The sequence below is a fragment of the Rhynchophorus ferrugineus genome, unplaced genomic scaffold (genome assembly GCF_030347505.1).
Source record: "Rhynchophorus ferrugineus isolate W39M unplaced genomic scaffold, kcgeb_rfMv2 rfM11, whole genome shotgun sequence".
NCBI classification, from domain to species: domain Eukaryota; kingdom Metazoa; phylum Arthropoda; class Insecta; order Coleoptera; family Curculionidae; genus Rhynchophorus; species Rhynchophorus ferrugineus.
Genome location: NW_027472590.1, coordinates 2,386,104 through 2,409,763, shown reverse-complemented (window position 1 = coordinate 2,409,763; position 23,660 = coordinate 2,386,104). Strand labels below are relative to the sequence as shown.

General features: G+C 31.9%; 1 protein-coding gene across 6 annotated transcripts in view; it reads left to right on the top strand.

Moving 5' to 3' along the window:
- The window catches only part of spri (Src homology 2 domain-containing protein sprint), a 239,813-nt gene that overhangs the window by 34,945 nt on the left and 181,208 nt on the right, over positions 1 to 23,660 (top strand). The window contains exon 1 of one of the 6 annotated variants that reach the window (XM_076417987.1): positions 9,404 to 9,705. The exons of the other annotated variants lie outside the window; for them this stretch is intronic. Within the exon in view, the coding sequence (XP_076274102.1) occupies positions 9,632 to 9,705 (74 nt within the window). The 5' untranslated portion in view covers positions 9,404 to 9,631. Of the gene's footprint in view, positions 1 to 9,403; positions 9,706 to 23,660 lie in introns of those variants that run through there. 6 annotated transcript variants of the gene reach the window in all.

Genomic DNA, 23,660 nt, shown 5'->3' with positions numbered 1-23,660 from the left:
TAAATTATTTTTGATATTACAACATCAAAATAAGTCTTTTTGTCATGACTTACCTTCAGATATTAAACGTAATATACGTAATTAATATATTTAGTCACTATATAAATACCCGAGTATAAGAAAAAAAAAAGGTATATCAACATAATTTGTATTTTTATCACAAAGGCTTACCTTTCAATTATCTGAAATTAATTACAACAAACAATTATTTTTTAAAATTCTTTTTTATAGATTTCATTGTATGTATAAAATTGGGATTATAAAAAACCATTTAGAATATTATATCAACCAAGTATGTAATTTTATCAAAATGACTTACCTTTCAACTATCTGAATTATTACAATAAACTAATTTTTTTAATGCCTAGTTCTATTTTTTTGTTGCATGTGTAACATTGGGATAATAAAATACCATTCAGAATATTATATCAACCAAGTATGTAATTTTATCAAAATGGCTTACCTTTCAACTATCTGAATTATTACAATAAACTAATTTTTTTAATGCCTAGTTCTATTTTTTGTTGTATGTGTAACATTGGGATAATAAAATACCATTCAGAATATTATGTCAACCAAGTATGTAGTTTTATCAAAATGACTTACCTTTCAACTATCTGAATTATTACAATAAACTAATTTTTTTTAATGCTTAGTTATATTTTTTTGTTGTATGTGTAACATTGGGATAATAAAATACCATTCAGAATATTATATCAACCAAGTATGTAATTTTGTCAAAATGGCTTACCTTTCAACTATCTGAATTATTACAATAAACTAATTTTTTTAATGCCTAGTTCTATTTTTTGTTGTATGTGTAACATTGGGATAATAAAATACCATTCAGAATATTATATCAACCAAGTATGTAGTTTTATCAAAATGGCTTACCTTTCAACTATCTGAATTATTACAATAAACTAATTTTTTTAATGCTTAGTTCTATTTTTTGTTTTATGTGTAACATTGGGATAATAAAATACCATTCAGAATATTATATCAACCAAGTATGTAGTTTTATCAAAATGGCTTACCTTTCAACTATCTGAATTATTACAATAAACTAATTTTTTTAATGCCTAATTCTATTTTTTGTTGTATGTGTAACATTGGCATAATAAAATACCATTCAGAATATTATATCAACCAAGTATGTAGTTTTATCAAAATGGCTTACCTTTCAACTATCTGAATTATTACAATAAACTAATTTTTTTAATACTTAGTTCTATTTTTTGTTGTATGTGTAACATTGGGATATTAAAATACCATTCAGAATATTATATCAACCAAGTATGTAGTTTTATCAAAATGGCTTACCTTTCAACTATCTGAATTATTACAATAAACTAATTTTTTTAATGCTTAGTTCTATTTTTTGTTGTATGTGTAACATTGGGATAATAAAATACCATTCAGAATATTATATCAACCAAGTATGTAGTTTTATCAAAATGGCTTACCTTTCAACTCTCTGAATTATTACAATAAACTAATTTTTTTAATGCCTAGTTCTATTTTTTGTTGTATGTGTAACATTGGGATATTAAAATACCATTCAGAATATTATATCAACCAAGTATGTAGTTTTATCAAAATGGCTTACCTTTCAACTATCTGAATTATTACAATAAACTAATTTTTTAATGCCTAGTTCTATTTTTTGTTATATGTGTAACATTGGGATAATAAAATACCATTCAGAATATTATATTAACCAAGTATGTAGTTTTATCAAAATGGCTTACCTTTCAACTCTCTGAATTATTACAATAAACTAATTTTTTTAATGCCTAGTTCTATTTTTTGTTGTATGTGTAACATTGGGATAATAAAATACCATTCAGAATATTATATCAACCAAGTATGTAGTTTTATCAAAATGGCTTACCTTTCAACTATCTGAATTATTACAATAAACTAATTTTTTAATGCCTAGTTCTATTTTTTGTTGTATGTGTAACATTGGGATAATAAAATACCCTTCAGAATATTATATCAACCAAGTATGTAGTTTTATCAAAATGGCTTACCTTTCAACTATCTGAATTATTACAATAAACTAATTTTTTTAATGCCTAGTTCTATTTTTTGTTGTATGTGTAACATTGGGATATTAAAATACCATTCAGAATATTATATCAACCAAGTATGTAGTTTTATCAAAATGGCTTACCTTTCAACTCTCTGAATTATTACAATAAACTAATTTTTTTAATGCCTAGTTATATTTTTTGTTGTATGTGATACATTGGGATAATAAAATACCATTCAGAATACTATATCAACCAAGTATGTAGTTTTATCAAAATGGCTTACCTTTCAGCCATCTGTACAGTATTACAAAGAAATAATTATTTGAATGCTTGGTTATCTATTTCGTTGTATGTATAAACTTTCCGTGATGTGAAACTATCCAGAATACATATTGTATCAACCAAATATGTATTTCAACAACATAGCTTACTTCTCAAATTTTTAACTAATCAAAATAATAGATTATATAGATTTTTGCGTGCAAATTTTGCGGTACATATACCACAAGTAAGAAGTAAATTATGAAGAAGTAATTATAAGATTGAAATTTGCAAATACATTCAAAAATCTACTTAAAAAATATATTATGCAAAATGGTTATACATAATTGTAGTAATAATCAAGGACAGGTGTTGGATAATTTTTGTAATATGTTTAATTGCGATTTTACAAGTGTTCTAGTAGTTTTATTATAATTTCACAACCAATGAGATTGATTAAATATGAACGATTTGTAGATAAAAGTATTCGAGTGCAATTTATACAAATAATTTAGCATGAACTGAACGTGTATTTAATATATTACAAAGTAAATAAGTACGATTAGTTTTTATTGCCTTATCTTTCAAATTTAAATCGTTTGGACAGAAAATATCAAACGAACCGACGCTTTCATCGGTATTTACCGTAACCTGAAGTTGTCTGGCCAAAATGTATCCGGGCTTGTACTGCATATGTTCATCGGAAACTTTCAGACTGTTTCGGAAATTTCCCCCCGTAAAGAAAAATAAGAAACAACCCGTGCCAGGAATTTTCAATATCAAAAGTAATTTTCTCGGAATGCTTTTACAGCAGTTTCCTTCAACAACATCCAATAAATGTCCGATGAGCGTCATTTTTCTCCTTTACATGATTTAATAATAACGGCAAACTTATGTTTTAATAAAATTGACAAGAAATATAAACCTTTACCTTATTATATTTCTTAATTCGAATTATTTAAGGTAAGCTCACATAGTACAAATTTATATTTGGTTCTTATGATGATTTTGTAACTCTATTCTTTCATGTAGTTGCATGTTTCGTTGTCTGATGCGACTAGTATTATATAATAACCGAATTTAACTGAAGGTAAGCTAAATCTTGAAAAGTAATCTGGAAATAAACTATTCGTTTAAGCTTTTTTGAAAGATAACATTAGCCTTTAACAACATATAATATAATATTAAAAATAAACACCTGTTTTAATAAAATCAACAAATAATATAAACGTTTATATCATTTTTTTTCTTAATTTGAATTCTTGAAGGTAAGCTCATGCCGTATACATTTACATTTTGTTCTTATAATGATTCTATAACTCCATTCTTTGATGCAATTACTTGTTTTGTTGTTTGGCACAACTAGTATTGTGTAATAACTGAATTTATCTGAAGGTATGCTAAATTTTGAAAAGTAAGCTAATGGTAAGCTATTCAGTTAGGCTCATTTAAGAGATAACTTCATCCTGTTGAGTAAATTTTGTGCTGAAATTAATAATTAGAAACAGTTTATGCCAGGAATAATAAATCAACAAGTAATATAAACTTTATTTTATTATTTTTCTTAATTAGAATTCTTGAATATCAGCTTACATGGTATAAATTTAGATTTTATTCCTATAATGATTTCGTAACTCCATTATTTGTTGCAATAACATATTTCGTTATCCGATGCAACTACTATTGTGTAATAACTGAAATTAACTGGAAGCAAACTAAATTTTGAAAAGTAATCTAAAGGTAAGCTATTCAGATAGGCTCTTCTAAATGATAAGCCTTTTGAATAAAATAAACCTATCATTGAAGCACTTTAATCAAAAATATCAACGCTTTTGTGTTTTATAATATTGAAATAAATCAAAACCCTCTCGAGTCATCAACTTTTAAAACAATCCTCCTACAAGTCTTGCGGATGCGTCTCACCCTCGCGCTATGATAATATCGCGACGGGTTAAAGGGGGGCGGGGGGTCGGTGGCGAGGACGGTTTAAGCTTTTTTCCCTCGTTTTATTTACGACGTAAAACTTCTATGTAGATTAGGCATCTATATTGCACCCTCGAGGAGTTAAATAATGTCACAAGTCGTCGGCGAAATATCCGAGAACGACCCGGCTACGTTTCGACAAAGTTTTGATTGTGTAAACTGGAGGAGAAATGGTCGGGATCGAGCGGTGACTGTTGTTGACACTGCTCGGAATTATTCTTGAAATTAGTTTCTTTTTTTATTATTATTCCCGAGCGTCCGTTCCCGGAGGATTCGCCGGTTCCCCTTGCCCACTTACAAATTACTTTTTATGTTTTCGCCGGAATTGTTTGACTAATAAAATCATTAGTCAAACTTTCGGTGTAATTTTGTCACTTTAATTGTTTCTTATACTGCGTCATATTTGGAGAAATATATTTGATCCATCAGTATTTTGTATACTTTTTGATGGTAGGTCAGTTTCTTAAAAATACAATACAAAGCCTAAGTACATTGTCTCCTTGTCTCTTCAGTTCGTTAAAAGTCAATACAAAATCGCTATGCAATATTGTATTCTTCTTTGAGATATTTGTTTAATTACCATACCACTATACATTTTTTAATGGTAAGCCACTCTAAAAAATACAATATGTAACCATCCCAATATTTACTATTTGATGGTAAGCCAGTTTACTAAAAGTAGCATACAAAGTCTAAATACCATTCCATTTTGGCTTTAAAATATTTGGGTAATTAGTAAATATTTTTGATTATAAAATTTTTGATGGTAAGGGACTCTGAAATATAAAATACAAAATTAACTCTATATTTCTATTGTAAGTCAGTTTGCTAAAATACAATACAATGTATAAGAAACATTCTATTTTGGCATTGAAATATTTGAGAAATTAGTAAACCACTAAAATTTTTTTATGGTAAGCCAGTGTGAAAAATATATTACAAAAACAACACAATGTTAATTTTTGATGGTAAGCTAGTCCGTTAAAATTCAAAAACCCTATGTGTTGTTTTATTTTTCTTTATAACAGTTATTTAATTGGTAAACTACAATGCCCTTTTTGATGGTAAACCTATCTAAAAAATTCAACACGAAGTCAACTTTATATTTAATGTTTAATGGGAAGTTTGCTAAATATATAATACGAAATTAAGGAAACGCTTTTTGCTTTATAATATTTGATTTACTAGTAAGTCACTACATCATTTTTTATGGTAAGCCAATTTGTTAGAAATTTAGTACAATATATTTCATTTTTATCTTAAAATATTTGGGTAATTAGTAAACCACTATATACGTTTTGATTTTCCAAACATTCCAGTTTTCAAGGAAATTTTTCAGACTTAGAAATTTTCTGGACTTTCACAATAAAAATAACACTGAATATAATAGAAAATATTTTTATCTTATATCTTATTAGTTGTTTATATTTTGAATGTTGATAGGCAATATGTAATTACGAACCTATATATAATTAAAAGTGTTAGTTTAATGGTTTATTATTATTGTTGGTAATACTTTTAGGTTTATTATTGAAAGTAAGTCGGTATATGAAAGGTGTACTATATAAAATAAACTGAATTTGTCGTGAACATGGAGGAATATAAATTTCCAGTCTGAAAGTGAGTCATACCACCAATGAAACGCGAAAGAACTTTATTCCAATTTGCGAGGAAATCGTTTTTGAGACTTAAAAATTATCCGGATCGTCACAATAAAAATAACAGTGAAAATAATGGGAAATGGTTTTATGGCGGTAGAAAACTGAACGGGCGCCCGTTCAGATCCTGCTGTTGTTTTGTCGAATGAGTTTATGGCGTGGCATAACTGATCTATTTATTCGTCGGGACCGCTGCCCTTTATAGCAGGAAATAAGTATAAATTCTTGTTCGCAAACACATTATAAAAAACGATGCTTTTTTTGCTTTTATTGGGTTAGGGCTTTTAGTGATACTCGAATGAGAAAGGGGGGAGGGGTTATCTTTCTTCGCAGCCTTTTCTTGAGTTTGTACTTCTGTCCTGCTGTCTTGAGGTTAACTGAAACGAGACCTTAAACTAGGTTAGCTCATTTTTTTAACAAAGCCTTTCATGACTTTTTAGTTATATACTTTCTGCTGTTGTACTATTATTCAGTAGTTTTCCACGAGCAAATATATTTAACACAAATATTTAATAGGAATTGTTATTATATATATGTTGTATTTTGCGAAGGGGTATTAAACAAAAAACTGTTGTTTTACTTAAAAAAGTGAATAGAAAGCGACACCGAGGGCTCTTATCTATTAGAAAACAGACAGACCCGTCTCACTCGTTCACCATTCAGGTAGTTTTAAAACAGATGGCCGGATAGGCAAGTATTTCATAATTATAAAGAAAAGGAAACAGGGATGTACGTGGTTATTGTTCCATCTAGACAACTTATAGGTGTTATAAAAATTGTTAAGTATGGATTCTACCTCCGTGCGGCAGTTTACCGAAAGATCTTCGAAATTGTACTGTTTCTAACCAAATTTGCATGGTGACTTCTATGGAATTGTTTCCTAGCTTTGGTGACTCTAGATTCCAATAGTATACGGCTAAGAAACTGTGCTACTGCGATCCACTTTTGGTGTCGGTTAACACCAAATTGCAAGCTTCTGTTCAAATTCCAGTAAACCATGTTATAATAATATTAATTATAGCTTTAGTTCATAATAACTTCAGTCCGCCTTTGGTAGTATTACCCTTTGAACTGTGGTACATGTGCTGGAAATGGATGGAGGGTATCTTTTCTGTTCTTTTTTTGTGACCTTACCGCTTTAGCTGCGATATTTTTGCCCGAACTCCACTGAAAAGAAGCGGAAAGAAGAGGCGACTTGTTGAACGGCAATAGAAAGTGACACTGGGGATTCTTATCTATTAGAAAACAGAGCAACTCGTTTCACTCGTTTGTCATTCAGGTATAACATAACATATATAAATATCTCGTGTATGTAATTGAACTCTTCCTTTTTGTTGGTGTTCGTGGATTCGAGAATATTTTATAGTCACAATTAGACCCGGTAGGTGGCTAAGATAAGGTACACATTATATACAAACAAACAATAAAATCATCGATAAACTATATTGATATTGAATACTGATATATATTATTATTAATATAACTTGCTATATTAACTTTTAAATATTGGGAATTACTGTTTACAATATTGCGAACCAGATCAATTTCAACGTTTGAAATTCAATTCTTTTTGATGTGAACGTTAAACGGTAGTGGTAAGTGCCTTTTTATAATCGCTACCGCTATGCAGTCCTCGGGAAGCTTCTCGCTCAGCAACCGTTCGAACTAGCAGGACTGCATAATAGGATATTATCGGCGCTGGTGGCTAAATTTAAACGCACAGAATGCACAGTTGTCTGATGGTATATTTAGGCGAATTACGAACGAGATATAGTGACAATACCACTATAATATAACAAGAGCAAAACTAGTAGGCAAAAGAAATCCCTATCTCTTACAGTCTCCGTGCAAATGTCAAAAAACTGTAAAATTTAGATGATTTACCAAAAATTGAAAATTTTCATTTAAAGTACATCATGTCTAGGAAACTGAAAGAGATATTTGATAATGCGAAGCGGATTCCTAATCGGCACATTTTGTAGAACAACATGTGTGAAATTCAGCAATTTCGCGAAAAAGTTACAAATTGGCAGAAAAAAATTTGGAAGGTTGACGAAAACTGTCTTATGGAGAAAGCCTCAATTTTATATCTCTTATAGTTTCTGTATAAATGCCGAAAAACTGCAAACATTTGGCGATATAGCAAAAATGCAATACTTCATCAAAAAGTCGTCAAGAACCAATGAAACTATGATGGTTTTTAGGGAAATATGTGGCGAATTTTGAGGTGGATACCCCAATTTCCTATCTCTTGCACATTTTTAGATAGTGAAGATATTAATAATCTTATAATCTCATAATTTTTGATGATAAGTTAAAATCATAAGTTCTAAAATTTTATTTTTAATAATCTCTTTGTATCATGATCATAAAAACACACGTAGGGAGGGATGTCGGCCGTGGAGAAAATTGTCAACTGTATATCGATATATGGACTTCGATATCCTCGAATAAAATATCGATATACCGGCGAACAAAAAATGTCGATACTTATTTTTATCAGTATCGATATTTCTTGACTCCAACCCTACTTTTCCACTCAAAATTCACTTAATGAACCGCAGGAGAGCAAATCTCGAAGCAGTAGTTCGATACTCTCCTTCGAAAACCCTAAGTTTTTCATATCGATATTCTACTTCACATCTAAATGTTTGATACTCCCATTTAGAAATATCGATACTTTGAAAATAATATCAGGGCAAAATATCGATATATTGGACTATCGATATTTTCTCCATTTAGACATAGATTATCGGGTATTATAGACCCAAAAAAATATCGGCGAAAAATATCGATATATCAATATTTTTTCAACATCCCTAGACCATAGACCATCCGATAGTAGGAGTAGGAATGTCGGCTGCGGAGAGAAATATCGATATGTCGATATAAATATTTTGAAAAGAGTATGGATATTTTGTTATCAATATATCGATATTTTTGTTAGCCGATAATTAACGATATTAAAGATATCTCTTAAGCTTTACAGGAAATCTTTTAATTGGTTTTAAAAAACCTTTAAAATTGGTGTTCATTTTGGTAGTTAAATTTAAAGATTTAGTAAATATATCGCTACTTTTTAAAATATTTTCTAGTTGCTGCGGAAAAATTCAATCGATTTGATATTATTCCCCCGATTTATCGACATTTAAAACATAACAATATATCGATATTTTTTCGACATCCCTACTATAGAGCATTCGTTATCTTTTGTTTAGCATTAAACGCGTAACCCACCTAACAATGGAGGGTGATAAACAAATTACGTGACTAATAAAAACGATGCGATCAAACAAAAGCGAAAAAAGCACACGGGTCCCTCCCCCTACCTACCCGAGCCAGCACTTGGTGATTTCGTATCGAAATAAGGTAGCTAAACTCCGCGCGGCCGTCCAAGGTTGCCGAGAGCACACAAAACAAAATAAAACGAACCATTTCTCGGTTCTCGTCGGCGAACGCGACGGCAGTACGTGGTGGACGGGTCGGTGGTGAGGTCCAGGTAGATGGTGATCTCGTGTCGGCTGTACGGCAAGAGTCTTCGCACGGTTCGTTATCCTTTATCGTTTCCGAACGGTGTTGGTGGTGTGGTGTGTCTGTCAGTGCTAAGTGGATGCGTACAGGAAGTGTAGTGGCCTGGAGGAGTGTTGTTTAACAATCGGCCATCGGAGAGAATGACACGGAGCCGATAAGATGATGATCACGCGCTTCACCTCGATCCTGATGCAGACCTCGGAGTGTACCCATGAGTCGTTCGCGTTTTTCCGGTAAGTTATGGGAAACGGTTCGCGAATACCTGTTCCGACGTGGTTCTTCGTAGGATGTCTAGTAATTTAAAAACGCCGAGTTCTTGTCCTTTAAAAAAACTCAAAATTTAACCCTTTAAGAATCTTAATTTATAAATCAATTTATTACTACTGTCACTTCGTATATCCACTTGATTTCGAGGTCATCGTGCAGCTCTTCTTTGGTTGCGTAGTCACAAGCATTGGTAATTAATCGTAGAACTTTCTTTTGGGTGCGTTGGATTACTAGTTGGTTTGATGTTTTAGTGCAACCCCATATTTGCACACCATAAGTCCAAATTAGCTTTAAGATTGACTGTTAAACCAACCTCTTTGATTTTAGGTCAAGTTGAGAGTATCTTTCGACTAACCAGTACAGCTGCTTGACTTTGAGTCAAATATACTAGTATTCGGGGGTATTTATCTGATTCTGCTTGAGGAATCGGGTATCCGTCAAATGATTTAATTAAGTTTTTGTCATTTCGACGCAACGCAAAATTAACATGGACAGATTTGGAGCTATTAAGCTGTAAAATACCTTAGACAGAGAAGAAACAATACTTTCTCTTGTTGATAGAATATCGGCAGTATATTAGCAGATACATCAGAACTGTAAAAATATAACATTATATACTTGACACTTACCCTTAAGAGGATTTCTCAAAATTTGTCCCTTTTTATTGAAAACCGAGGCACATGGATGCGTGAAATTTTACGCTATTAAAATTATATTGAGTCATATATATATATATATATATATATATATATATATATATATATATATATATATATATATATATAATTCAAACAAAACGAAATATATAAACAAATATATCACCATATTTTAAATTTGATAAAATGAGACTTACAAAGAAAGAATATTAGAAATTAGAAAATGCAAAAAAACGGTAAAAAATATCTCGTAAAGCCATTCTGTTGGCGACAGTTTGAATAGTATAAATGTAATTAATATCCAATAGCAGAAAAGCTATAAATATTTCTAATATCTGGTCAATAATCTTCTCCAGGTAGCGATTTTTGGGTATACTTATATAATAAATATTGTTAATATGCCAATAAATACAAATACTGATAATGCTGATTTTGTATTTATGACGTTAAAGGTTGAAACCTTCTTGGAAATTTTAAATAAAATACCCCTTGTTGAACGAAAATGTCGGCACCATCAAACCTAGAAACCGTTTAAGATCCTTTTTCTATTGTACTTCAAAATAGCTTCTTTAATCGGATTTACCAATAGTTTTTGATAAAATAATTATAAAATATGCATGTTGGAATTATATTTTGTTTCATATTTCATTTAATAAAACTTTCGATAATAAATCTATCTAATTAATATCTTTAATGCACTTTCCTTAAATAAACTAGTTTAATTATTAGCAGTTTTGATTAAAGATTTACGTTGAAAAATCTTTCAGATGTCGCGTAAAATAAAAGTGAAATCTAGATATCTATGGTAGGCGTAATTTTGTCTGTTGGTGACACAACATTGTTGATTTTAGGTAGTGAATCAATTTAGTGGGATTCTTTTGTAAATTCAAGGTTTTACTGTTAAGTAGCGTTGGGAATTATCGACTGAAGTCGATAGTCAAAAAATAGCGACTGGAAATAGTAATTACTCAAATGCACGGTTCGACTGTTCTTTTTTCAATCCGTGATGTCAGACGAAAATGTACCAATCCTTTCCTGTATAAATTGTGAGTCAGGAAAGAAGGGAGAAAATTGCTCGGAGAAGTTAATTTTATATGTTCTTATATTTTCCAAAGGTAGTATAAGAGAGATGGAGATGTATACATTCCTTCACAAACTAACTTTAAAAGAGAAAAGGAAAAATAATTACTGTTATAATAATAATACATAATGTGCAACTTATAATTTAATTTTAAAAGAAGCAGAATTACTTTTATATTCGAATATTCTGTGTATCTGTAAAAAGGAATGGAATTTTTTTTTCTGTGGAATTGAATAATACCCCACAAATGTTTTATTGTGTTTTAATGTGTTAATTGCTATTTTTAAATAATATACTATAATAAATATAAACATTACAATATAACTTAAACAAAAACTAAAGATGTACAATAACCATAAATGCTATATAAAAATTAAACATATACCTAAACATAGAAAAAAAACTAATCCATGATATAATTAAAAATTATCCGAATGAAATTATAAAAATGCGTTATTTATTATTGAGCGAAAATGTTTTTTAACAAAAATCGAGAGAGTAATCGAAATATTACTTGTTATTGCTATAAAAACAGTCAAAATATTTTACTATTTATCATTCCCACTCTTAATCTTTTTACTCTATTACATTAACAATCTTGAAAAATATCGTTCTAAAATGCTGCTATATTAATATACAATATATTGTTATTTACAAGCAGTCTACCAAAAAAATCATAAAACTATATATACTACATATAAATGCATGTAAGCTAAATTAGGTAAATTTTTGTCAAGGCCGCGGCTATCAGTCGAATGAAATAAGTAGAACCTAAAATAGTAACTAAAAGTACTACTGAAACAGTCAATAGTAAATAGTAACAAAATCAGTCGGACAGAAAATAGCGACTGAAAACAGTTGACTGAAACACTCACTGGTAAAAAGTAGTAAAATAGTCGAACCAGCAATAGTGACTGAAACAGTCGATAGTCAATTTCAATCGATAGCTCCCAACACTACTGTTAAGTATTATAAGTGTTAAGTACGGGTAGATCTTCTATGAAATAATGTCGCGTAAAATAAAAGTGAAATCTAGATAGTGTGTTATTATTTTTTAATACTTTTGAGAGCATTTAGCTATACAGGTAGATCTTATTGTGTCACAAATGATTAAAAGTGTCTTCTAACTTCTTATTTCTTGTTTTTCAATATGTTCACTGCTATTCACTATAGAATATCAAAAACAAGGAAAAATATTAATATATGACAAACAGAATTTTAACACATATCTAACAATACTGACCTATAGACGATATATGAACTTGAATATTGTCACTAAAGTCAGTAAAGTAAAATAATCTAGCTGAAGATTTCATAGGAGAACTGAATATGCTAAAACATGTCCGGAACGCAGATAAAATTTCGTAATACTTCATGATATATTGCAGATGCACCTGGTTATAGGTGATAACATTAACCATATTAAAATAAACTTTTATTTTATTTTCCTATCTAGCTGCTAAAAGTTTGAGAAAATCAAGCTTTCATAGTCATAACTATATAATTTAAGCCTTTTTGTGTGTATTGGAATGCGGAAATGATGGCTAGGAAACGTTAAATGACGTCATTGTTTCTTAACGCCTCTGGTTGGTGTTTGACTTAGTAATTATAGTTGTAAGTTTAAAATATTATTTGTGGAATATGTCTATATATTGTTATTATAAATTAATATTTTGCGGTTCTTTATTACGGCCATCATACCTATAGGGGCCATAAATATAGTCCAGCTCAAACCGCATTGCTCTAAAAATTCATCAGCCAAGGAATATGCATCGGCGTAAATAATTTAATTTAATTAAAAGGTGCTCCAGTACGTTTACCGACACCGTAAATAAAAGTCTAATTTCATTTTGAGGGGGAACAATATCGCGTAGCCCAAGTAAACAGATTAATTTTTCGTTCGCCATTCTTATCGCCCTCTCGCCCCCCTCCCCTTCGTCCCTTAGTTGGGGAGGTCTTTGCGGTTTATCTCCTTTTTTTTTAATTTTTCACCAGATAAATCGTCGCATTTACGTTGTTGTTTTGTTTTACGCGGATCATTCGCCGACGTCGAGTCCCCCCCTTACCTAGAAACTTTAAATGAATTATGTTAAACGTTGCGGTGAGGACTAGTTTCTATGTAGATTGTTAGTTTTTGAAGCTTCGACAGTTTTACTGTCGGCAGTAATCGAATGAAACAATGTCTGATGAGTACAGCAGGTGGGCTGGTCTTACTATTAGTCTCTACTGTGACTTAAATCTAGGTATTTATCTAGGAGGACCCGTTGGCCCTGTCTTGGTCTCTAATAAAATAAAAAAGTAGCACTTTTCAGTGTTTTGCCATTTAGCACACTTCACTACACAATTATACAAGACCACGCGGTTTGGTTCTCTTGAATCTACCTCCTAGTTCAGTTGCGGCACTTTGGTGTTAATGACATGAAATGATCGCTTCAGTAAGTGATTTTCTGTACTAAATTAAAAAGTAAAACATAATTTAATTACTATTATATGTTATTCTAAAATATTTTATATTAACAGACATATGAATATATATTCATATGTCTGATAATCAGGTCGGTTGGTAATACATTTTAAACTATTGTGATTCGTTGAAAAATGCTGTGGGTATACGAAAAAGGATCAAAGATTGGATCGCTGCCAAACCAACGTTGTTCTTTCGACATGGTATCGCCATATTGTCATAAGATGAGAAAAAGTCGTAAAAAATGACGGAAAATATCTTCATTAATATGTATTATACCAATTTTTCTGAATAAATGATTTTTATGTCTGATAATCATACCGGTTGGTAATACATTTTAAACCATTGTGGTTCGTTGCAAAATGCTGTGGGTATATGAAAAAGGATCAAAGATTGGATCGCTGCCAAACCAACGTTGTTATTTCGACACGGCATCGCCATGTTGTTATAAGATGAGAAAAAGTCGTAAAAAATGACGGAAAATGTCTTCATTAATATGTATTATACCAATTTTTCAGAATAAATGATTTTTAAAGTAAAATAATGATTAGAATACGTTCAAGGATCTAGTAGTTATGAAATATTGGTCAACATGTAAAAGCACAATACGTGAGATGTTCGGATATGTTAGTAGATTGTCAGTAAAGCGCAGATATAACAAGAAAGTGTTGGTAGAAGATGAAGAGAAGAAGATAATAAGTGCAAGACACAAAAGGAGATGAAAAGGAAATATAACACTGCTCTGTAATAAGAACCTGATTATTTTCATGTATAATTTTATCCTCATTACTAAAGCTTCGACAGTTTTACCCTAGGCAATAATCGAATGAAACAATGTCTGATGAGTACAGCAGGGGGGATGATCTTACTATTAGTCTCTACTGTGACTTAAATCTAGGTATTTATCTAGGAAGACCCGTTGGCCCTGTCTTGTTCTCTAATAAAATAAAAAAGTAGCACTTTTCAGTGTTTTGCCATTTAGCACACTTCACTACACAATTATACAAGACCGCGCGGTTTGGTTCTCTTGAATCTGCCTCCTAGTTCAGTTGCGGCACTTTGGTGTTAATGACATGTAAATGATCGCTTCAGTAAGTGATTTTCTGTACTAAATTAAAAAGTAAAACATAATTTAATTACTATTATATGTTATTCTAAAATATCTTATATTAACAGACATATGAATATATATTCATATGTCTGATAATCATACCGGTTGGTAATACATTTTAAACCATTGTGGTTCGTTGCAAAATGCTGTGGGTATACGAAAAAGGATCAAAGATTGGATCGCTGCCAGACCAACGTTGTTCTTTCGACACGGTATCGCCATATTGTCATAAGATGAGAAAAATTCGTAAAAAATTTTTTTTTTTTTTTTTTTTTTTTTTTTTTTATTTTTTTTTTTTTATAATTATATACATTGTTACTAGTCGTTGCCGACTAACCTACAATTTGTCCTTATAATAGCTTAAATCTAGGTATATATCTAATAGGACTCATCAGTCCTACATAGTCTCTAACATAATAATAATTGTTTTAACACTTTGAGTTTTTTCTAATGCACCTCACTGCACTACACTACAACACACTACACAAGTTCAAATGGTTTGGTCCTTTTGAGTCTGCGTCCGGTTTTGGTGTTGACCAAGAGTTGTAATACTTCGAAATTAACATGAGAGTGAAGTCTCTCCTCATGTCTCTTTGCAATTCTTTTAATTTCTTGATTGACAGTCGGTATCTGAAGATCTCGATGTAAATAAATGGTCCGGTAATATCTGGGTGCACCTACGATGCTTCTTAGGACTTTGTTCTGGAAAACTTGTATTAGATTTATGTTGCTTTTTGCGGAACATCCCCATAATTGTATTCCGTATGTCCATATAGGTTTTAATATTTGTTTATATAGAAGTAATTTATTATGTATAGTTAATTGAGATTTTCTTCCAATTAGCCAATACATTTTTCTATATTTTAACTCAAGTTCTTTTCTTTTCTTTTTGACATGTTCCTTCCACCGTAGTTTTGCATCAAGTGTCATTCCGAGATACTTAGCATTATTGCTGTATGGTATGACAGTGTGGTTTATGGTCAATGGTGTAAGCGCGGCCTGTTTATAGGTGAATTGAACATGCACAGATTTGTTTTGGTTAATTTGTATTTTCCAGATTTGGGTCCATTTATTTATAGCGTCAGTAGCCTGTTGTAGGTTTCGGGTTGCTTCTTCGCTATTGTTTCCGACAGCAAGAATAGCAGTATCATCAGCAAATGTAGCCATTGTAATGTTTTCGATTTGTGGTATATCACATGTATAAAGTAGGTACAGAATTGGCCCCAGAACACTTCCTTGTGGTACTCCTGCTTTAGCTTCTTTTATTGTAGAGTAAGCTTCCTCTTGTTTCACTCTAAACATTCTGGCTGTGATGTAAGATTTTAATAGTTCGGTGTGTTGCTTCGGTAATATTTTCTGTAGCTTATGGACGAGGCCTTTGTGCCATACCTTGTCGAAAGCTTGTGCTACATCTAAGAATACAGCTGAGCATACTTTATTATCTTCATAGGCTTTTTCAATAACATCTGTTATTCTATGCACTTGATCAATCGTTGAATGTTTGGTAATAAACCCAAACTGGTGTGTTGGTATTAGGTTTTTTCTCTCTATAATTGGTTTTAATCTTTTCAAGAGGAGCTTTTCAAATACCTTAGCTATCATCGGTAACAGTGAGATAGGTCGATAAGCTTTTATATCATTTGGTGATTTTCCAGGTTTTGGAACCATTATTATTTCAGCCATTTTCCAAACGTCTGGGACATATTTCAGTCGAAATGCTGCATTGATTAAGTTAGTGAGCTTTATAATACCCTTTCTTGGCAGATTGTGCAGCAATTGCCCTGTTATTAAATCATAGCCTGGTGATTTATTTGGCTTGATGTTAGTTTTAATAACGTTGGTGACTTCTTTCGGAGTTGTTAATTGAATTGTCGAATTTTCGCCGTCTATGTCCGGTAAAGTATGTTCAATTTCACTTTCGTTTGGTTTGAAAGTTTTCTCTAAATGGTCAGCGAATGCTTCTGCTTTCTCCAGGTTGCTGCGTGCCCAACTTCCATGCATGTTTCTTATCGGAGGACTATGTAGACAGGATCGTTTTAGGTATTTAGTGGCTTTCCAGAGCGAGTAGTCTGTGTTCTTGTCATCTGTTAAATTTCGTAGATAGTTATTTATGGAATTGTTTTTAATTTCCAAAATTTCCCTCTTCAACCTTTGTGTTATGTTGTTTAAGATATTCTTATTTTCAGGTGTTCTATTTTGCTGCCATTTTTTCCGTAGTTTTCGTTTTTCAGCTACCATTTCCTTGATTTCTTTCGGGTAATTTATTCCTTTGGTTGAAGTTTTAATTTCTGGAGTGTTATTCCAAGCAGCCTGTTGGATGTCTGCAACGAATTTTTCGGTTTCATAATTTAATTGGTCTTCTGTCTTAAGGGGAACATTTAGTTGAATTCGATTGTTTATTTCTTCAACAAATCCTTCCCAGTCTGTCCTCTTGTTGGTTAATGTTGGATTTTGTTGTTTTCTTATAATGTTTTCACTCAGCGTCAAAATCACAGGTGTGTGATCTGAACTTAAGTCAAAATTTTCTTCAACTTCCATGTAATTAGTGGTTATGTTTCTAGCTATAAAGAAGTCTAACAGGTCTGGAGTTTTCTCTGGATCGGTAGGCCAATAAGTTGGTTTTCCTGTCGACATGTAACTGCACCCTAGCTCAGCAGCTGCTTTATGTAATTCATTACCTTTAGTTGTCGTCATTCTAGATCCCCATCTTGTATTTTTAGCATTGAAATCACCACCGATTATAAATTTTTCTCCTAGGTTGTTTAGAACATTCAAGTAATTTTCTTTTTTTTGGTTGTATCTTGGAGGGCTATATATGGAAGCTAATGTAACCCTGTATTTGCTAGATATAACAGTTACTGCCGTTACCTGATTTTCTGCTAAACTGAGTCCGGGTTCTTGTTGATGGCATATATTATTTTTTATTATTATTGCACTTCCTCCTCTTGCTGTGTTAGCTGGATGAATGGTGTGGTAAAAGTAATATCCTCTAAATTTAATAAAGGATTCCTTTGTCAAATGGGTTTCAGATATTAAGCAAATATCTATTTTTTGCAATTCTAGGAATACTTGTAGGTCAGCGTGATGTTTCTGAATCCCATTAGCATTCCAAATTGCGATGCGGATGTCTTTACTTGCCATTTTTAGTTCTTGAGGCCACCGCCCTATTGTTTTCGAGTTTAAGTAATCTTTCAGAAAACGATTCAATAATCTTTTCCTGGTTGTCCAGCTTTGCTATAAGTTTCAATAGCAGTTCGTTGGTTGTAACGTCTTCTTTTTTTGTTTCTTTTTGAGCGGTTTGGTTTATGCTTTGAGCATAGGTCATTTCATCGTTGATTTCGTTGTACATTTTTGGTTGTTTATTTTGAGTCACTGTTTTTTGCTCTTTAGCCTGACTGATTTTATTTCTTCTCTCTTGGAATGTTTTCGCAACTACGCATCCTCTGTAGCTTGCTGGATGCGCTTCATTGCAATTCGCACATTTCGCTTTTGTTCCTTTGGGTTTTTTGCATTCTCCCGTGATGTGTTTTCCTGAGCATTTTACACACCTTGGTTCCCTTTTACAGAATTTTTGTGTGTGTCCATGTAATTGGCATCTCTTGCACTGTGGCACAAGATTTGCCTTTCTAAGAGGTTCTATTTTTACTTCGACTCCTAGAATTTGTTTAATTTCATAAATTGCTTTTATGTCCGTGTTATGTTGGAATGATAACATAAACAGTGGTAAAGGCTTCTTCTGGACAACTATTTCTCCATTGTTATTTTTATTTCGTTCTTTTTTCAGGATATTTGTGACGTCAGTACATTTAAGTCCATTTTTTATTAACTCTTCCACTATTTTAGTAGTTTTAGCTGTCGGTGGAAGCCCTCTTGCCATTACTTTAATGTCTCTGGTTTGCTTATCTTCATACGAGTGCCATTGTAATTTTAGGAATTCCAAGCACTCAGCAATTTTCGTAAAAGTTTTACGACATTCGGCGTTTAATTTGATTTGTCCATTGTTTAATGTTGTTGCTCTAAATAGTATATTATTTGTTTTCATTGTTTCATATAGCAAGTCAAAGTCTGTGACATTACTTACTATAATTGGAGGTGGTCTCGGCACTTTTATTTCTTTATTCAATTCTTGTGCTTTAATGGTTTTTGGTTGTTGTGGTGAAGCTTCAGGTGTGTAGTTTGCTTTTCGTTTCTTATTTCTTTTAACTGTTATCCAGCCTACTTCTTTTTGCAATTCTTCCTCGTCTGTTTCATAGTTTACAGGCAATTTGTTTTCAGTGCACTGGTTCACTACGGGAATGCTAGTTGGATTGTATGTGTTTTGGTTTTTTATTAGGAGTTGTAGTGCATCTAATTGTTTTTGCATATTTGTTAGTTCAATTTCCAGATTCCGTCGGGCTGTTTTTTCGTTAATATACGCATTATAGAGAGCTTGCTCATTTTGCGTTCTCTTATGGTTTTCTTGACAAAAGATTTGATTCTGTTGTGCCAGATAAGCTTCACCTGACGTTGAGGATTGTGTTTCCATCTCATTTAGTCTCTGGTTCTCTCTATTAATCATTTTTATTTAATGAATAGTTTAATTCACGTTTTTACAAAAATTTCAGTACCGGTATTTGTTTCAGAACCGTTATAACGCCGCATTTGTGGTACAGATGATGCACCTCCGACCCTTAACAGCCCCCAAAATTTTACCTTTGTTACTTTATTGCAGTGACCATCGTTTTAAACACATTTTCACTAAACATTTAACGCGCAGTTTTAACACTGTTATTGTCGTCACGGTTTTTACTTATTTTTTAAAATCGCATTTGTGGCACAGGTAGTACACTTTCAAATTTATTACACTGACCGTCGCTCCAAACACGTCTTTACTCTACGAAGGTCGAACGACAACTATTCGTAAAAAATGTCGGAAAATATCTTCATTAATATGTATTATACCAATTTTTTTGAATAAATGATTTTTAAAGTAAAAAATGATTAGAATACGTTCAAGGATCTAGTAGTTATGAAATATTGGTCAACATGTTAAAGCACAATACGTGAGATGTTCGGATATGTTAGTAGATTGTCAGTAAAGCACAGATATAACAAGAAAGTGTTGGTAGAAGATGAAGAGAAGAAGATAATAAGTGCAAGACACAAAAGCAGATGAAAAGGAAATATAACACTGGTCTGTAATAAGAACCTGATTATTTTCATGTATAATTTTATCCTCATTACTAAAGCTTCGACAGTTTTACCCTCGGCAATAATCGAATGAAACAATGTCTGATGAGTACAGCAGGTGGGATGATCTTACTATTAGTCTCTACTGTGACTTAAATCTAGGTATTTATCTAGGAAGACCCGTTGGCCCTGTCTTGGTCTCTAATAAAATAAAAAAGTAGCACTTTTCAGTGTTTTGCCATTTAGCACACTTCACTACACAATTATACAAGACCGCGCGGTTTGGTTCTCTTGAATCTGCCTCCTACTTCAGTTGCGACACTTTGGTGTTAATGACATGTAAATGATCGCTTCGGTAAGTGATTTTCTGTACTAAATTAAAAAGTAAAACATAATTTAATTACTATTATATGTTATTCTAAAATATTTTATATTAACAGACATATGAATATATATTCATATGTCTGATAATCATACCGGTTAGTAATACATTTTAAACCATTGTGGTTCGTTGCAAAATGCTGTGGGTATATGAAAAAGGATCAAAGATTGGATCGCTGCCAAACCAACGTTGTTCTTTCGACACGGCATCGCCATGTTGTCATAAGATGAGAAAAAGTCGTAAAAAATGACGGAAAATATCTTCATTAATATGTATTATACCAATTTTTCTGAATAAATGATTTTTAAAGTAAAAAAATGATTAGAATACGTTCAAGGATCTAGTAGTTATGAAATATTGGTCAACATGTTAAAGCACAATACGTGAGATGTTCGGATATGTTAGTAGATTGTCAGTAAAGCGCAGATATAACAAGAAAGTGTTGGTAGAAGATGAAGAGAAATGATTATTTTCATGTATAATTTTATCCTCATTGTTGGTGATTTTAATTTGAATTTTAACATGAAAATATATGCAGCACATATATTTTTGAAGGCATTATTCGATGAAACCATCAATGGGGATCTCTGCAAGTGATGTGTTTGAGACAACCGATAAACTGCCCGATTGCTAGCAATGCCTTTAGCGTGACAGCGTTGCCATATGTTTCAAAACCGCAGAATACATACTTGGAAATATTAAAATAGGAAATGCTACATCACCCGCCGTATTATCCGAACCAGCTCCTTCTGATTACTACTTTTCCGACATATGAGTAGTTTTTCACCTCAAATACCTAAGAATGGGTAGATTCGTGGATAGCCTCAAAAGATTGATCGTTCTTTCGAGACGGACTTCTTAAATTCCATGAAAGATGCGAAAAGTATCGGATATCGATGAACAATACTTTGAATATAGTACATTGTACCGATTTTCCACAATAAAGCTTCAAATTACAAGAAAAACTTTAAAACTAAGGTATCTGCCTAATATCTATCTAGATTTGTGGCAAAAATGGATAAACGGATGTCGATTCAATGCCTTAAAATCTTCATATTTATGATTTTTTTGCATCCGTTTTGTACACTATTATATTGGTAAACTTTAAAACTAATAATGAGTCATTTTGTATATTATTTTGTTTAAATATTCAAAAAGAATGATACAAAAGCAAGTCTATATTATTTTCTGGTGTCCTTTATACATTTTATGCATTTATTCGGCCCAACTTGCAGCCTGGGGTCTTGAGGCCTCTCCATCTTAATGACACCGAACACAAAAGGAGAAACGAAAATACAAAAAGATATTCCGGACCGTTTTACGGAATTATAATTAAGGCCCCAACAGGCCATCTGCTCTAAAGTCGAGTTTATGCATTCAACTACGACGTTTCTTTCTTCAGTCAACCAGTTTAGTCCAGTCATGTTAGGGATTCCACATTGGAATTAGAGATAATAAGCTGTACGTTGGTATAAGTCTTTATTATAACAATCTAAAAGTTGTCTCGAGAGTGTCATAAAATCTTGTATCCGCGTCTTAAGATATCAAAGGTCAAATATCACAATAAACGTTTTTTACAAATATCTAGCATCCTATGGATTTAATGCTATTTGCCTTTCCAATATGTTCATTGCTTCATTGCAGTATGTCTTCGTGATTGTCAGCATTGAATCATAAACCCACATTCATAAAGTTTTATTCAATCACTGTCACTTTTGGAATCACTACTCAAGTGAATAACTAAGCTGTTTATTTCCAATCTATTAAAAACTTGCTGACGATTCCACCATTTGTCAGTTTCTCCGTCAATGTGTCTGATCAAGCTCATCCAAACCGAAGGTGTTATTGTCGACAATACTTCTTTCCATATATCGATACGGTTCTGGTTTGAATATCCTTGTCTATTGTAATAATTCTTTGCGATATCCCATATCAACTTAGTTGGATTAAATATGCTGTGGCCATAACGTTCTTTTTTAATCTTTTCTCAGGCTTATTTCTAAAAAAAAAACAAATTTCATAAAATCCAATTAATTATTTCATTTATATTGACTGAGAAACAATTTCAAATAGTTCATTCTTTGATATGGTTTCTTCAAAACTTATTTTGTGTACTGTAAGCCAGCTTTCAATTGCAGCCTTTGTTGATGCATCTGTTGGGATCTTCTCCATCAGTGTAGTATGATATGGTGCATTGTCCATAACAATAACTGATGGTTCCTCCAACTTCTTAAAAAACCAAAAGTTATTAGTTATTCCAACGTTTACCTTTTTCCATCAACTTTTGTTGTCTTTACACTATATTTATTATCATCTTGCCATGAGTGACCCAATGTACCATTCTGAAATATCCATATCTCATCTAAATATACAAATTCATATGATAATTCGTCCTTGATTTTGTTATATGTTTTTAAAAATAGTATTCTTTTAAATGCAATGTCTTGAAGTTCTATTAGACCTCTTCGTGGGTTATCTTTACACCACTTAAATCCTATATTACCCAACAGTGTATGATGGGATGTTCTACATCTCCCAAAGAACTGCATATCTTTCAGCTTTATATGGATATTTTCCCGACTAACAACTTTCTCTGAAATAATTGTATTAAATTAAGTTTCGATTGAGAAAAGTACTTACTGTTTTTACACATTTCAGATATTTTATCTCTGATACAGTTAATATCAAGCTGATCTTGATTCGTCAACCGTTTCGCATAAAGACGGTTTCTTTTCGGCGAATTTATGGTTATATTGTTTTTTATTTTTTGAGATATTTTAGTGACCGTGCCCGTGCTAATCCAGTGCAGCTGCAACAGGTTAAAGAAATATTTTCTATAAAAACTATTAAAACAAATCGTTAAAACAACGTTTGTCGGTTTATAACCTGTAATTATAATATTTTGAAGAATTTCGCGGACGTTTAACAAACGGACGACCTTTGCAGGCTCATTCGGTTATATATTCGACTGAATTAAATGAGAAGGAAAATATTGTCTGACTGTAAAACGAATTTACCACTATCGACAGGCACATATCGATGACGTGAGTTCGCTGCT